The sequence below is a fragment of the Delphinapterus leucas genome, chromosome 19, assembly GCF_059928025.1.
Source record: "Delphinapterus leucas isolate spDelLeu-1000000601 "Yukka" chromosome 19, BTC_Dleu_Yukka2, whole genome shotgun sequence".
Lineage (NCBI taxonomy): Eukaryota > Metazoa > Chordata > Mammalia > Artiodactyla > Monodontidae > Delphinapterus > Delphinapterus leucas.
In genome coordinates, this window is record NC_143147.1 from 50,713,709 (window position 1) to 50,729,883 (window position 16,175).

The 16,175-nt window shown below is 58.7% G+C and overlaps 2 protein-coding genes across 4 annotated transcripts; one reads left to right on the top strand and one right to left on the bottom strand.

Moving 5' to 3' along the window:
- Positions 1-1,152: 1,152 nt before the first annotated feature.
- On the bottom strand, positions 1,153-7,213 carry P3H4 (prolyl 3-hydroxylase family member 4 (inactive)). Of its 3 annotated transcripts, XM_022557949.2 has the most exons (8): positions 6,707-7,204; positions 6,442-6,594; positions 6,151-6,322; positions 5,290-5,418; positions 4,257-4,402; positions 3,526-3,609; positions 1,913-2,057; positions 1,153-1,587 (listed from the first exon to the last, which is right to left on the bottom strand). In XM_022557949.2, the coding sequence occupies exons 1-8, from the start codon at positions 7,187-7,189 to the stop codon at positions 1,565-1,567; spliced, it is 1,335 nt and encodes a 444-aa protein (XP_022413657.1). In that variant the 5' UTR covers positions 7,190-7,204; the 3' UTR covers positions 1,153-1,564. The 3 variants fall into 3 exon arrangements, with proteins under 3 accessions (XP_022413657.1, XP_089757390.1, XP_089757391.1); XM_089901264.1 differs by lacking the exon at positions 1,153-1,587 and having other exon boundaries at positions 1,842-2,057; positions 6,707-7,213; XM_089901265.1 differs by lacking the exons at positions 1,153-1,587; positions 1,913-2,057 and having other exon boundaries at positions 3,554-3,609; positions 4,182-4,402; positions 6,707-7,211.
- A 507-nt stretch (positions 7,214-7,720) lies between these two features.
- On the top strand, positions 7,721-16,109 carry FKBP10 (FKBP prolyl isomerase 10). Its single transcript, XM_022558135.2, has 10 exons — positions 7,721-8,574; positions 11,188-11,333; positions 11,661-11,850; positions 11,965-12,110; positions 12,534-12,723; positions 12,831-12,976; positions 13,575-13,767; positions 14,104-14,246; positions 14,471-14,634; positions 15,007-16,109. Exons 1-10 carry the CDS (start codon positions 7,934-7,936, stop codon positions 15,190-15,192), a joined length of 2,145 nt encoding a protein of 714 aa, XP_022413843.2. The 5' UTR covers positions 7,721-7,933; the 3' UTR covers positions 15,193-16,109.
- Positions 16,110-16,175: the final 66 nt, after the last annotated feature.

Here is a 16,175-nt window from a genome sequence, read left to right on the forward strand (position 1 = left end):
TGGAGCGCGTCCCCACGCCTCACCCTTAGGAGGGCCAGCCCCGGAGGGCAGCCCCTCCCAGAAACAGGGGGCGGGGCCTCGGTGAAAGCTGACAACACAGCAGCTTGAGAGGGGTGGGGTGGGGCAGGGCCGCCCTGGTACCTGGGAGCTCTTTGGAGACGCTGCCACTGCAGACCCACCTACGGGAGGAAGGGAGCAGTGAGGTCACCGGCGTCCCCAGCTTTGACCCCGCCCGTGCTCCACACTCCGCCTCTGTCCTTCCTTTCTTCATCTTCACCAAAGGCCCAGGAGAAGGGCATGAGGTGGGGCAGGGAGTCCTCCTGGACACAGTGATGGGCAGGGCCCAGGCCACGTCAGCTGGCACATCTGGGCAGGGGTGTGGACGGTGAGAACTGGGCTTACCAGCTTTCGCTCCACCTTCCAGTAAGAGGAGAAAGGTCCTCCACCACCCTACCGCTGGGAGAACAGAAATGTGGGCAGTGGGCCAGAACTGTCACCTGGCTGGCCCTAGCCCGGTGTCCCTCCCCAGACAGACCCCTTTTGCCCCTACTTCCCTGCTCGGGAACATGAAGTGGGGGGGAAATCACAGGGTGGGTGGTAGCCACCTCCAAACTCTCTGCCCCCCCAGAGCCAATGCAAGATTGGGCAAGATGGTCTGGCAGTCCCACTGCCACCACAAAGTCTCATGTTATCAAGCCGTATCCCTAGGGTTCCTCTGGCCACTAAGAGGGTCTGTTCCCTGCCGTGGAATGAATGGGAGAATGGACAGAGAGGGCAGCGCAGGGCATGCTTGCTCTCAGTAAACGCTTGGAAAGCAAAAACCGGAAGTAAGTGTCCTTGCCCCCCCCCCACATTCCCTGAGGGAAGCGATGCTGAACTAGGAAAATACAGGACATACCACCTTAGAAATCTGAAACCACCATCTTGCCAGGACTCAGGCAGAACTGCATCCTCACGCCCCCTAGTGGCAGATTGCAATGGCAGGCTGATGCTCCTCGTGGTTGCAAACACCCAGGGTCCATCCACAGAGGCCAAACTGTGGCCCCTCACCTGTCTCCACATTTACTGATGAGGGGAGATGGGTGCAGAGGGAGGGAGGGAAGGACCTGCCCAGGGGAGTCTGGACCCCAATGCTGTGATTCATTCAACAAGAAATGTTTATTGAGCACTAACGGCCAATGTGCCAGGAACCGCTGGACTCCTGGTCCAGTGCTCTTCGCGATGCCAGCTGCCCCTCTGCTGTGTCTGCAATTCAGCTTGAGACCCCGACTAGGAAGAGCTAGCATCTTCTCCTCCAGGAGACTGTCCCACTGGGTGGGGAGGACACTGGGAGGAGGACAGGCCGGCAGCGGCTGCGGCACCATCATCCAGTGGTCCAGAGACCCAGAGAGGAGGCAAGAGGGGTCTGGGGAGCAGTGCTCACAGTTGGGACAGGACGGGGCCTGGTCAGCTATGTCCATTTACATGTTTAATAAATAGTTGTTGTTGCTGCCCAGGCTGGTGGGGGTGGTGCCACTGGGCCCGGGATTCCCAAAGCTCTTGAGGGGTGCCGGGGGCCCTCTTCTTATGCTAGTTCAGGCTCCGGCTCTGAAAAATGAAAGGAGAGAGCATTGGGGTTAGCTGCCCATCCCCAACAGGTTTCTGGGTGCTGTCCTCGGGGAGGTGGCGCAGGCAGGAGTGAGGGTCCCCAGGAACAGGTCTCAGCTGGTCCCTGCTCCAGGAAGGATGTCACCCCCACCCCTCTACCAGGTGGGACAGGGGTTGCTAACAGGCCGGAAGCCCCCAGAAGAGGGGTGCCAGCACCCAGCACAGCTACTCCACAGCCTCTGCAGCCCAGTGCTTAGATCCTCCTGTCCCTAACGTCCAGCCCAGGCTGCATCCCCGCCCCTCCACCAGGACTCAAGTCGCTGACCGGCCTCAGCCTCGTCGCCCTTGGCATCTGGCTCCTGCCACCAGTCGGCATAGATGCTTTCCTCGTAGTCGCCCTCCCCTTCAAACTCGGCATCAGACGGGGGCTCCTCAGGCTCCACGGGCGGTTCTGTCTCCTTCAGCTCCATCTAGAGCAGCCCCAGGATGGGAGGATAAACCAGGTCATAGCAGGCACAAACCCAGATCGGCTCCCTTCCTGGCCAAGGGGCCCTCCCATCCCATCTTGGTCCCAAACCCCTCCTTCCCAGTCACACTCAAGACCTCACACAGGAATAACTGGAGGGTTTCTCCCTAAGTCCTGTTCCCAAACTGCCCCTCAATGAACTGATGCATGGGGCTCCACCAGCAGAGCTTCAGGGTTGGTGTAACGTTCTTCCTCTCCACAGCCCACCTTTTAAGCGTAAATACACAGGCAACACTGCTAGTCCATGAATACTGTCTGCTCATGCTGCTTCCTGGCCAGGAACACCTTTACTCCCCTGTGCTTGGATAGCTTTTGTTTATCCCTCCAACATCAGCCATCAGCTCCAGGATGCGGCCCTTGCTGATGACCCTAGCTGGGTCTGGAGGCCTCGTCCAGTGCCCCATGCTGACTTCTCCCATTGCACTGAACTAACGGTGATCTGATTGGGCGAGGGACTGTGCCTTTCATCAATTTACCACAGCCCCAAGCACGGTGTCTGGCAAACAGCAAGCAACAAATAACAGTAATCAAAATGGCTACCACCCCCTGAGCACCTACATGCGCCAGCTCTACACTAAGTGATTTACATACTAGATCTCATTGAATTCCCACCACAGCAGTGTAAGATGGCCATTATTCTCTCCATCCCATGGATGAAGAAATGGAAGTTAGAGGGTTACCTAACACTTGCCTGGAGGCTATCCAACTGGGAAATGGTGGAGCCAAGTCTGGTAAGCACCAAAGCCTGGGGGCTCACTGTGCAGACCTGGCCCCCTGTTTGATGAGGGGGGGCATGGGTGCATGAACAATGGAGGGGATGGATAAATAAGCACTGGGCGGCAACACCTCAGAGAATTCAGGCTCTCAAACCCTCATTTAGAATCAATGTAATAACACACTGTGGTCCTTCCTTCCTGGCGTCCTGTGTTCATTCATTCACTCACTGGTTCATTCAAGCCCAGTTTCTGAGGGCCAGCTCTGTGCCAGGTGCTATGGGAGAGCTGGGAATAACCTGGTCCCTGTCCTGGAGCCCAGTCCTCTAGGAGACTGGCTGGAGAAAGGGGTGGGGTGAGACAGACAGGGCTGTAAGTAACTCCGGTCCAGGGAGGTGCAGACGGTCAGAGTAGGCACTGCAAGCCCAGAAGACAGAGCCAGGACGTACAGCAAGGGCTTCTGGAGGAGGCGCCACCAGAGCTGGGCCCAGGAGAAGCGAGATTCAGACATGTAGAGAAGGGGGGTGTGAGGACACGGAGTGGGGAGAGGGCAGGTGTAAACAAGGGACAGGTGAAATCCCTCTGCTTCCCAATGGCTGCCTGCCACGAGCAGAGGCTGAGATTTGGCACAGCGGCCCCAGGAAGAGGATCAAGGGGTGTCCATCACCACCCAAGCCAGGAGGGCAAGGGGCCACTTACCTCGTCATCTGACTGCAGGTACATGTGCGCAAACTCCAGCAGCTCCCGAAGCTCAGCTGTCTGGTTGTGGTAGAGCATGGCCTCCTGGGAGGAGGGAAGGAAAGTGAGGTGAGCCAGGCCCTGCTGCCAGATGGTGGAGGAGCCAGAGCTCCTAGGATCTGGGCCCTCTGGCCCTTTCACGGCTCGAGGAGCAGGGAACAGGTATCAGTTCCCATGCTGGTCGAAAAATCACAGCTGCTTGAAGCGCCGGGTTAAGAAGGATTCTGAGGGCTCAGCGAGAATGAGTGCCTAAATCGATTCGCAATGTCTGCTACTGACAAGGAAGTCGGGAGTGGTACCACGTGTCCCATATTTGCCAGTCTTGCCCTAGAATTCCAAGGGGTTCCTCAGTTGGTCCAGGTTATGGGGTCCCTGAGGAAGGAGGGCAAAGGCCAGCAGTGAGCATGGTGAGAGTGGGTTAGGGAGCAGGCAGGGACAGATATTTTTTACCTCCCACATGCCAGGCACTGTGCTGGAGACGTAGGCTGTTCCACCCCCATTTTGCAGGTGAGGCAACAGATTCAGAAAAGGCCAGTAGTGTTCCCAGGACCACACAGCTGCTAGGTTTGAACCTAGGACTCCAACTACAACCCAAATTCTTTCTCTTTATTTCTCACCCTGCCTTTGGAGGAAGCCAGGTTTGTTTGTTTTAATCAAATCGCATATCCTGAGAATGCCTCGGCAATGCCCACCTCCCTGGGCTGGAAGTCCTCCTCCTCCAGGCCCCAGCGGGCCCTGTGGAAGCGATAATACACCAGGTTTTGCTGCATGACATTGTCTTCGGGGTCAAAGAGCATGTAGCTGGCGGCACTGCGGGCGGCCTGGCGCACGTCGTTCACTGCAGGCAAGACAGGAGTGAGTAGTGGCCCTGGCACTTCCCCACCTTCAGGGATAACCCTCAACTAACCCACCCCTATCTCCCAATTTAGTCCAGTGCCCCTGGTTCCCCAGCTGCCTCCCAGAATACCTGTTGGGCGCCTCACCCCACCCAATAATAATACAAGCTAGAATGTATTGGGCACTTACCTTATGCCCCATGTAACTCATTTAAGCCTCACTGTTACTGTCATCCCCATTTTACAGATAAGAAATCTGAGGCACAGAGAGGTCAGGTAAACTGCTTGAGCTCACACAGCTGGAGAATGATGGCACTGGGGAACCAGAAGCCGGTGGCCCAGCCCTCAACCTGTTTGCCAACTAGAACACAAAGGGTCTCCTGGCCCTTGGTCTTCAGCTCCTCCTCTCCAACTCCAGCCTGTCTGAATCTTGGCATCTCTGCATTGCAGAAACCCTGGAGATTGACCATCTTAGCCCCGGCTGATGCCAGAATCCCCCGTAAGTGAGGACAGCCTTAAGTGCTAGTGCTACTTTTTATTAGCCACGTTAACTAATGGCCCCTTACCCTCTGTGAGCCTCGGCTTCCTCATCTGAAAAATGGGTCCAGTAACGCCAGCTACCGGTTGCTTGTGAGAGGCTCAAGTGAGATAAACAGATGTGGCAAGGCTTTGTAAACTGTCAAGTGCTGTGCAGTTGTTGACTATCTAGTCATTTACCCAAGAGGCCCTGGCATTCTCCCCCGAGGCTGCTCTCTGTTCCCCGCCACAAGCTTCTCACCTGCCTCACCACCCGCAGCCTTCCCTCCCATCACCAAGGGTCCTCAGTTCTGGCTCGGCTTCATTCCCAGTGCAGTGCTCTCCCCCACCACAAGCCCCCCAGGAGGCTCACACTTGTAGTAGGCAAACTGCAGGTAGTGATACATGGTGGCCACGAACTTCTCCACGAAGTAGCCGCCCACGTTGGGGGTCAAGTTGGCCTCACAGTCCACCTTGCACTGCAGGGATTCTGCAAAGAGATCTGGGGGTGGGGGTGGCAGCGGTGAGGAGCTGGTGTACTGAAGAGCTCCATCCCGCTGACGGGGATGACGGCCGATGGCTTCCAGTCCCAGCTCTGCCTGCTGATCCCACGAGACAGTTGAGGGACAAGGGATGCTGCGGAAGCCTACAGTGGCCCGGGCTGACTTATCACCCCCACAGCTCACCCACCACCCCAAAGCCAGAGGAAGCCAGGGCACACTGGGAGGTTGGCAGGTGAGGCCTGGAGGTGGGACTGAAGCCCAAAGAGAGAAGCTCAGGACAGTCCCTTCTGCCCCTGCTGAGGGACTCCGACCTTAGGGATCCCCAGACTAGATGTGATTTCTGGCCACAAACTGCTATCTGCACACACATGCTGGGTCGTTTCCCACCTCAGCAACTTTGCACCTGCGTTGCCCTCTGCCTGGAAGGCCCATGAACCCAACCTCCCCAGACCCTTTTGGGATGTCACCTCCTCTCTGCACTGATGCCCAGCACCTTGGACACTCCCTACCGCAGCCCCCTGCACCCAGCGGCAGGTGTTCTGTTGGTTCCTCTCAGCCAACGCCGACTGAAGGGTCTGAGGGTAGGGATAACACCTCATGCCTGTCCGCCTCCCAAGCACTTAGCAGGCGCTCCATAAATGTGTATGGAATGAATATTTGTGTTAAGGTGCCTTAGAAGTTCTGGGAAGCAGGGCCCTGCGGATGAAAGGGATGCCCACCGGGGTAGATACCTGCTATGGCTGGATAGAAGTCCTTGAAGTCCACCTGCTCGTGGGCCCCCTCGCAGCCAGCCAGACACCGGGCAAAGACGGCCATGTACTCGGCCAGGGCCCGCTCCATGTCCTCGGTGCTGCTACGGAAATCTCCGCTGTTGTAGAGCTTCACAGCCCGGAGGAACACGGCCTAGGGGGAGGGGACGCGCGGCACAGGGGTCAAGGGGACCCCCACACCTCCCCTCCCCCACGGGCCCTATGGGGGACTCAGAGAATTGCGTCAGGGCTGGCCCTACCCTGGCACCCCACCTCATAGGGCTGGGCCTCCAAGTCCGTGAGGGGCTCGTCGGCGGCGTCCAGCAGCCCGCGATAGTAGTTGAGATACTTGGCGGTGAGCTCGTGCTTCGGGTTCCTCTGAAGGAAGGTGTAGGCCGCGGCCACCGCTTTCTCCAGCCGGTTCGCCTGCGGCGTGGGGACAGGGCCGGTCAGCAGGGCCAGAGCCCGCAGCCCCGAGCACACGCGAGGAGCCGCGCTCCCCCAGACCCGACTAGGAGGCGCCGCCGGCTGCGCGCACCTTGAACTGCGCGTAGTGCAGGTACTGGTAGGGCAGGCGGCTCTGGAAGTCGCGCAGCAGCTGGCGCGGCGGGTAGGGCACCTGGAAGGCGGGCAGCGAACGCTTGCAGCGCCGCAAGCAGGCGGCACGCTCCAGGACGTGGCCGAAGAGCCGCAGCTCGCGGGCCCACTCGTCGCCGCGGCCGCCGTCGGGGCCGGGGGGCGCGGGCCCGGGGGGCGCGGCGGCGGGCGGCGCGGGGCCGCTGCAGTTGGCGTGGCAGAAGGCCTCGCTGTCCCGCAGCAGCCGGTGCAGCCGCAGCGCGGCCTCGAGGTAGCGCGCGCTCTCGCGCCAGCTCTCGCCCTCGTACTGCTCCAGCGCGTGCCCGTAGGCCGCGGCCAGGGGCATCAGGTCCTCGGGCGGGAAGCCCCGGAAGCTGTACTTCTCGTACTGTGCCCCAGCGCTGCCCAGCAGCAGCCACAGCAGCCCCCACGCCGCCCGACCCATAGCCCCCTCCGCGCCGCTGTCTCTTCCCTCCGCGAGCTGGCGTCCCGGCCCAGCTGCCGGGCCGGCTGGCGGGCTCAGGGGCCCGGGACTGGCCGGCGCGCCCGCTGGGTCTTAGCGCCTGGTACCGGGGGCAGCGAGGCGGGGTCGTGGCTTGAGTCAGATCCCCCGAGGGGCCGAGGGCTGTGTCTCCACTCTTTTAAGAAAGCCAACACTATCCTGAGTCTCCGATCTCCTGCCCTTGGGGGTCCTCCCCTTGGCAGATGGTGAGAGGGTGGAGGAACAGTTCCCGCAGGGATGCGGAGCCCAGAAAGCCCCTCCCACACAAAGACAGTCCCCCCCGCCCCCGAGACCTTAATATAGAGAAATTGAGGGAAATGCCACCTCACTCTACTTTACCCAAGCCCTGGAACCTGCTCTTCCATCAGAGCGGTCCTTCTGCTCACTCCCCACTCCCAGCCCCGAAAAGGTTCCTGCAAGTGTCCCCCCAGCCCGCGACGGGGAGGCACACCCCCGGTTTTACCCCGCACATCCTCCACTCTCACCACCTCCCACTCGATCTCCATCCCCACGTCAGAAAGTCCTCTGGCAGTCCAGCTTTTGCAGGACAAAGCAGCCCGTCCCTGGAGAGGCCGTCCCTGGGGCAGAAGGGGTGGGAGGGAGCACTGAGATACCCCTCCGATTCTGGAGCCTCACCAGCCACCTGGAGAGACCTAGATTTGGGGTTGCCAGCCAAAGAAACAAGGGATGCTTCAGTCCGGCTTTAGGACCCGGGGGGCTCCAGAAAAAAGACTGAACTTTTTTTTTAAGTCGGCTCCGACTTTCCCAACTTTCCGGAACTTCCCTACCCCTCCCAGGTCTCTCAGCCCCAGGGTACGGGTGGGGGAAAATCTGGAGGGCTTTGTGGTGCTTTCCTCGTACTCTAAAGCTATCAGCCTGGCCCTCCTCCTCCAATTCCACACCCCTTCCCCCCACTCCCACCCCGCCAGCTCAGCCTCCCCAGCCCCCATTCCACGTGGACCAGCCAGGGCGGGGGTGAAGATGGAGGACAGGAAGAGGGGGAGCCAGCTCTGGGAGGAGGGGGGCCAAGGAGTCTGGCGGCGGCGGCGGCTCTCTCGCACGCCCTCACTGCCGGCCGTCCCAGCTCCAGGCACCATGTTCCGCGCGGGGCGCCCCAGCCACATCGTCCTCCGGTCGCTGCTGCTGCTACTGCTGCAGGCCGTGGGGAGGGGGCTGGGCCGCGCCAGCCCGGCCGGGAGCCCCCTGGAAGATGTGGTTATCGAGAGGTACCACATCCCCAGGGCCTGTCCCCGGGAAGTGCAGATGGGGGATTTTGTGCGCTACCACTACAACGGTACTTTCGAGGACGGCAAGAAGTTTGACTCGAGGTAATGGCTTGGGTGCCCCCAGACTCACCATTTCCTTTCCCGGAGCCCGGGACCAAGCTCTCTCAGTCCTGGGGTTCCCTCGTTGCTGCTTTTAAGCTGTGTCTGCATGCTCCCTACTCACACCGTGATCCCCTAACCTCAAACACAGCACCCTGGGTGGGGGGACTCCTAGACGTCCATCTCCCCAGACATCCCTGCCCTCAATTTCAAACCTTCGCCTCTCAGAAGACCCCTGTTTCTTTCACACAAACTCCCTCTGTCTCTCAGAGTGCTTGAGAATCAAGGTGAACTGCTCTATTTACTTACCAGTGCTCTATTTAAAGACATAGAGGGGGTTTTCTGGTCCACAGAGTTGGGGGGAAGGGCATGGTCCCTGCTGCATGTGAATCCTCCAGTGGTCTCAGCCCAGCACCCTCTACCTTTCCATCCACCCTGACTCCCTTTCTGGTTCCAGCCACAGGTTTCAGTGCCTTTGTGTTTAGAGAAGAAGAAGTAAGTAGAGTTTGGGGGGGAGGGGGAGGGGGGTTTAGCAGCCAGTGGGGTAAAGCAGGTGGGCACTCTAAGACAGCAGGATGGATCAGGGAGTGCAGGGCATAGCTTGGTGTAAGGACCCTGTCTGCCTTCATGTCACACAGTCACACATGCCACCCTGGGCTCCTCCGAGGGTTTTCATGCCTCCCTCTCCCCGTGATCCCGCACCCTCATCTCCCTCCATCTTAGCTCGACCAAGTCAGTGCTGCCGCCCATCTTGCCAGCCTTGGGGTTTGAGAGATGGGTTTCTGGTCTGTGTCCAGGCTTTCCGTCTGCTCTGGCAAGTCCATTTCTCTCGGTGGGGGCAGGGCTGTACGCCAGGCCAGCCTCAGTTAAACCTTGGGTCCAGGTCGCACACACAACTCGGCCTATAGAAATTAGTGGCTTTGGAGGCAGGAAGTTTATTGGGTAAGAACACGAACTCCTGAGACCAAGACCCTGGACTCAAACCCAGGCTGTGATCATGGACAAGGAGTTTTGCCTCTTTAAGCTTTACTTTCCTCATCTGAAAAAAAGGAGATTAAAAAACAGTCTGGACAACTGCATCCCTACTTCCTATGGACAACTGCGTCCCTACTTCCTATGGACAACTGCATCCCTACTTCCTAAGGCTGATGTTAGGACTCAAGATGATGAATGAAAGTGAACGTCACACAGTACCTTACGGTCTGCAAGCGGGCTCAGTACACATTAATTAGCCTTGACTCTGGGGAGAACTTTGGTAGTGTTTAACTGGTAGAAGCTTCTTGCCATGCTTGGGCTCTCACAACGGCACTGTGGAGGAAGCAGGCCGTACAACCAGCTCAGTGGGCAAAATGCGGCATAGGCAGTAGACAGGAGTACAGCTGTGAGCCTGTGGCCACCAAGGAGTGGAGGAGGGGTTGGGAGTTGGAGAATGACCTCCCTATCGGGGATTCTGATGGGGACTCTTGGATCCAGGTTGGATCCAAGCAGTGCTGAGCTTGGAAAACTTTCACAACCCATGACACCTTCCATCAAAATAATAATCTCCCATCTTTCCTTAACTGCTTAAACTTAAAACTAACTAAATCAAGTAAAAGCCATGGCGATTTCAGAGTAGCCTTTTTCAAAATTGAAAACCAATCCCTATCCCCAGCCAGCTCTGCTTTCCCTTCCTTTTTTCTGTGAATTGATGGTGCAGTGGCCCAAACATGGGCTTTGGAGTTCAACAGACCAAACATTAGCTGTGTGACCTTGGCCAAATCATTTGGTCTCTCAAGTCTCAATTTTTCTCGTAAGAAAAATGAAATCAATAATGCCCGTTTCGGGAATTCCCTGGTGGTCCAGTGGTTAGGACTCGGCACTTTCACTGCTGTGGCCCGGCTTGGCCCGGCTTTGATCCCTGGTGGGGGAACTAAGATCTCACAAGCTGCATGGTGCGGCAAATAATAATAATAATGCCCACCTCACAGGGGAGAGAATTAAATAAGATAATGAATGCAGGGACTTCCCTGATGGTCCAACGGTTAAGGCTCCGCGCTCCCAATGCAGGGGGCCCGGGTTCGATCCCTGGTCAGGGAACTAGATTCCGCATGCCACAACTAAGAGCCCACATGCCGCAACTAAAAGATCCCGCATGCCGCAACGAAGATCCCAAGTGCCACAACTAAAGATGCGGCGCAGCCAAATAAGTAAATATTTTTAAAAAGATAATGAATGCAAAATGCCAAGAATTTCTTCGGCCTTATCATTTAAGTGCTGGATAGCTGGTCTCCCCACACCCCTCCCCCCACCCCGCCCTGGGTCTGCACTTCCCACTCCTTTTCTGTCAGCAGATAGCAGCAGCAGAAAGGACTGCTGGCACCATCCCCCCCACCCCAGGGTAGATAAAAGCCCCTGGCCTCCTGGAGGACTTCCTTTTGTAACAGCCCATCCTATTAAGGTGGGAGTCACGGCCCACCTAGGAGGGAGGCTTGAAGAGTTGAGAAGCCTGTGGATCTACACCTTTGTGTAGGGAGGGGGATGGTGTGGGTGTGTGTGTGTGTGCACTTGTGTGCACCTGTGCATGTATGGGACCATGGGCAGAGGCCACTGTATCCCATCTGTCCCCTCCCTCCCCAGCTATGACCGCCACACCTTGGTGGCCATCGTGGTGGGCGTGGGGCGCCTCATCACCGGCATGGACCGAGGCCTCATGGGCATGTGCGTCAATGAGCGGCGACGCCTCATTGTGCCTCCGCACCTTGGCTATGGCAGCATCGGCGTGGGTGAGGAGAGCTGGGGCCCAGGCATGGGGGTGGAGGAGACCAGGAGGCAGAAGCAAGGGCCCAGGGCCAGAAAACTGAAGCTCAGAGAGGGAGAGCGGCTTTCCAAGGTCACACTGCATGCGCAGCAGAATGAATAGCGCGGCAGGTCTGGGACTAAACTTTTCCGTCTCCTGCCCCTGGGGCGGGAGGAAGGGCAATAACAGGGCCCTGGGTAGGATCCTAGCTTGACCTGGGAGAAGGGGAACTAAGAATGGTGGAGCGGGAGGCCAAGCAGGATGCTCAGACCTCCACTCCACCCCCCACTCCGGGGGGCTGCACCAAACACAGCGGGGCTTATTCCCCCGGATGCCACCCTCTACTTCGATGTGGTCCTGCTGGATGTGTGGAACAAGGCGGACACTGTGCAGGTGAGCACCTTGCTGCGCCCGCCCCACTGCCCCCGCATGGTCCAGGACAGCGACTTTGTCCGCTACCACTACAACGGCACGCTGCTGGATGGCACTGCCTTCGACACCAGGTAAGGGCTGGAAGGAGCCCTGGGGCGCCAGGGACTGTGGCATGCAGCGGAGAGTCGGGGGCCTTCCTGCCTCTCCCACCAACAGCAGCCTCACCCCTCCCTCATTCTCTGCAGCTACAGTAGAGGTGGCACTTACGACACCTACGTGGGCTCTGGCTGGCTGATCAAGGGCATGGACCAGGGGCTGCTGGGCATGTGTCCTGGAGAGAGAAGGAAGATCGTCATCCCTCCATTCCTGGCCTATGGCGAGAAAGGCTATGGTGAGGGCGAGCAGGGACTTGGGGATTCTCTAGAAGTGGGCTGCCACATATAGTTGTTCAGCCCTTGGTGATCACCTCACTAAGAAGGGGTGCTTGGGTGGTTAGGACTCGGCACTATCACTGCTGGGGTCCGGGTTCAATCCCTGGTTGGGGAACTGAGATTCCGCAAGCCTCGAAGCACAGCCAAAAAAAAAAAAGGTGCTTTATTCGGATTCACACAAAGGCTCATATGGGCTGGTGCTGGCCCGGGGGAAAGCTCAGCTCAGGCCTCACAGGGGAAGAACCGGGGCTGCTGATGGGCGTCAAAGGCTCTGGAAAGCAGGGTTAGCACCTTTTTGCACGGTGCTCACGTAGGCCTTCCTGAGTGGAGAAGAGCCCTGCTTTGCTCTCCACGTGTATGGTTCAAGCCTATCCCTTCCCCAGGGACTGTGATCCCCCCGCAGGCCTCCCTGGTCTTCCAAGTCCTACTGATTGACGTCCACAACCCAAAGGACGCGGTCCAGCTGGAGACACTGGAGCTGCCACCTGGCTGCGTCCGGAGAGCCGTGGCTGGGGACTTCATGCGTTACCACTACAATGGCTCCCTGATGGATGGCACCCTCTTTGACTCCAGGTCCGGGGGGTCCTGAGGACGACGGTGGGGGCCGGGGGCGGCTCTGTGCTGCGGGAAGGGCGGGGCCGCTGTGACTCTCTTGCCCGCCTCCCCGCCTTGTATTGCAGCTACTCCCGAAACCGCACCTACAATACCTATGTGGGGCAGGGCTATGTCATCCCAGGGATGGACCAGGGGCTGCAGGGCTCGTGCATGGGGGAGCGCCGGAGAATCACCATCCCCCCGCACCTTGCCTATGGGGAGAACGGGACTGGTAGGCATGCTCCCTGTTCCCCAAGCCAACACCTCAGTTCCTCCTGACCTTCCCCCTGATGGGCAGGGGCGAAGGGGGTGGGTTCCAGCCATTGCTCTGCCCCTCCCGTCGAAAAAACTGGTCCCCCACCCAACTCCTGCCACAAGGACTCCATCCTTTTCTCCAGGGGGCAGTCCCCCACTTCTCCCCTTCCACACTGGAGAAAGGCAGCCGACTCCTGAGCTTGGGGAGGGAGGGTGGTTATGGAAGAACAGAAACAGCATAGCCCTGGGAAGCAAAGAGACCTGGATTTGAGTCCCAGCTTTGCTGGAAGCCTTTGTGTGCTCACCTGTAAAATGGAACTAATCACATCGATCAGCAGGGTGAGTTATTGGGAGGTTGCAAGATACATATGGAAAAGGCCTTCCAGCTGGCGTGCCCCTCCCCTCGCCTGCCTCCTCACCACCACAGAGTATATTACAAGAGTTGACTATGTGGACAAACATCCCATCCCATCCTTGTTTAAAACCCCAGGATGGGGAAGGTCTGGGGCCTCCATGGAGACCTAGAGCAGCCCCTCCTAGACTCCAGCTGATCCACGCCCCCATTCTGGCCCCAGGAGACAAGATCCCTGGCTCTGCTGTGCTGATCTTCGACGTCCACATCATCGACTTCCACAACCCTGCAGATCCAGTGGAAATCAAGACACTGTCCCGGCCCCCGGAGACCTGCAATGAGACGGCCAAGCTTGGGGACTTTGTTCGCTACCACTACAACTGCTCTCTGCTGGATGGCACCAAACTCTTCTCCTCGTGGGTCCGGGGCAGGGCCAGGGCTGGGCAGGTGGGGGGGCCCAGGCGTGGGGAGTCCTCCTAGCGGCACCCCTGACCCTTCCTCCCTAAGTTCCCATCTAAGCTGAAATTCTTAAGTCCACAAGCAGAGGGAGGGTGAAGTAAGCAGTAGGGGAGCTGCTCGTTCCACTCAGTGGAGGGAAACGAGCAGGGAGAGATGAGCCCCCGGCCACATGGCAGGGCAGTTACGAGATAAGGGGATTGATCCTATCTCTGCACTGCTGGGTCCCCGCCCCCTGCCCTGGACCTGCCAGGGACCAGGATGAGCACTGACCCGGGAATCTGCTCTCCCCCCAGCCACGACTACGGGGCCCCTCAGGAGGCGACTCTGGGCGCCCACAAGGTGATCGAAGGCCTGGACACGGGCCTGCAGGGCATGTGTGTGGGAGAGAGGCGGCAGCTGGTGGTCCCCCCGCACCTGGCACATGGAGAGAGCGGAGGTGAGCAGAGGCTGGCCTGATGGCTTTCCTCCTCCCCTCTGCCCCTGCCCCCTGGAGCCTGGATGGCTGCTGGCAGGAGTGAGGCCTTCCCGATGCTTCCCATTCCATGCCCCACTCTCCAGCTCCCAAGGCAGGAGCCGAGGCCTGTAGGCTGGAAGCGCACTGGGCAGGCAGTGAAGCCGGGCCCAGACCCTTCCCTCTCTCTACTCCTCTCCTCCCTCCAGCCCGGGGGGTTCCTGGAAGTGCTGTGCTCCTGTTTGAGGTGGAGCTGATGTCCCGGGAGGATGGGCTGCCCACAGGCTACCTGTTTGTGTGGCACGAAGACCCTCCTGCCAACCTGTTTGAAGACATGGACCTCAACAAGGATGGCGAGGTGCCCCCGGAGGAGGTGGGTGAGGAGTTCGCTCCTAGTAATCCTTCCCACGCTGTCACCTGGCAGGAGCCACCTTGCACGGTGGCATCTAACGAGAACACAGTGTGTGTCCGCCATCCTGTCTGCACCCGTGTTGCTGCCCCTCTGCGGGTCCGTGTGCCTTAAGCCCCTCATCCCGCCTTCGCCTCTGGCACATGCAGCCCACTGCCCCGTGGCTGCCCGACGCTGGGCACGCCCTCCGCCCCCACCCCCCTCAGGACGCAGCCCCAACCAGCTCCTCTCCTCAGTCCTCGCTGGAAGGCCTCCGCCTGGGGACCCGTCCCAAGGTGAGCACAGCTGCTCAGGCAGGATGCTCTCTCCCCCTCCCCTTGGCTCTCCTCGCTGCAGTTCTCCACCTTCATCAAGGCTCAAGTCAGTGAGGGCAAAGGACGCCTCCTGCCTGGCCAGGACCCTGAGAAAACCATAGGAGACATGTTCCAGAATCAGGATCGCAACCAGGATGGCAACATCACCGCCGAGGAACTCAAGCTGAAGTCGGATGAAGACCAAGAGCGGGTCCATGAGGAGCTCTGAAGGGCAGAGGCCTGGGCCCAACTGCAAAGGTCGTCGAGGGGGACAGCGGGCAGTGGGGCTGACTTCCCAACAGTCACCCTCCCCTCTGCTGGCATGAGGTCTGGAAGTTTCTAGAAAGTGGTCAGAGGGGACAACTCTGGTTTTCCCATTGCCCGAGAGTAAAATCCACAGCACAGATCTCTATTTGGTTTTTCTCTCCCAGCCCCAAACCCCTTCCTTAAAAGTTTTGGAATTACAAAGCCAATCTGGGGATTGGTGGAGTTTGGGGGTTGGCTGGGGTCATTGCTGGCCCCTTGCTCAGACCTCCCCTCCGTGTCACCAGACACTGAGGAAGGCCAAGCTCATAATTTCCTTCTCTCCCCAAACTTCCCCTTTACCTGTACTTTTCCTCACCATCCTCAACCCACACACCCCCCCCGCCCCTGCCCACAGCCCCCATTCCTCTGTCCTGGCAGCTCCCCAGGAACATGAACCCCCAGCTTTCCTCCCTCGGCTCCAGCTGGTTCCTAGGGAAGGGGACGGTTCCGGGGGGGCAGCCCTACCTTACCTGTCCGGTTCCCTTCACCTGTCCCACGCCCCCTCGCTGCCGTCCAGTGGTGGCTGAAGAGCCCCTAGGGTGCTGCACTTCAGGGCTGGGCTTTGTGTCTCCTTTTATCCCTAAAGAAGGCTGCCTTCTCTAGGGACCAAAGAACAAGAGAAAAATGAAGGGGGGTGGTATGAGGAAACCTACTTGGATGGATCTTAGGGCTATGAAATCCTTGGTTCGGGGCTGAGATAAATGTGGAAAAGGGGCTCATTATTGAGGGGGTGGGGGGGGGTGGGCAGAGCTCTGCACACTCAAAAGGCTAAACTGGTGTCAGACCCCCTTCTCCTTTGTGCCAAATAAAACACGTCCGAAACCAAAGTCCTCGGGATGCAGTCTTTCTTGATTGGGGGCGGGAAGCTTAGACCTAAGTGTTGGGAGGAAGGGGAGCAAAGCAGGC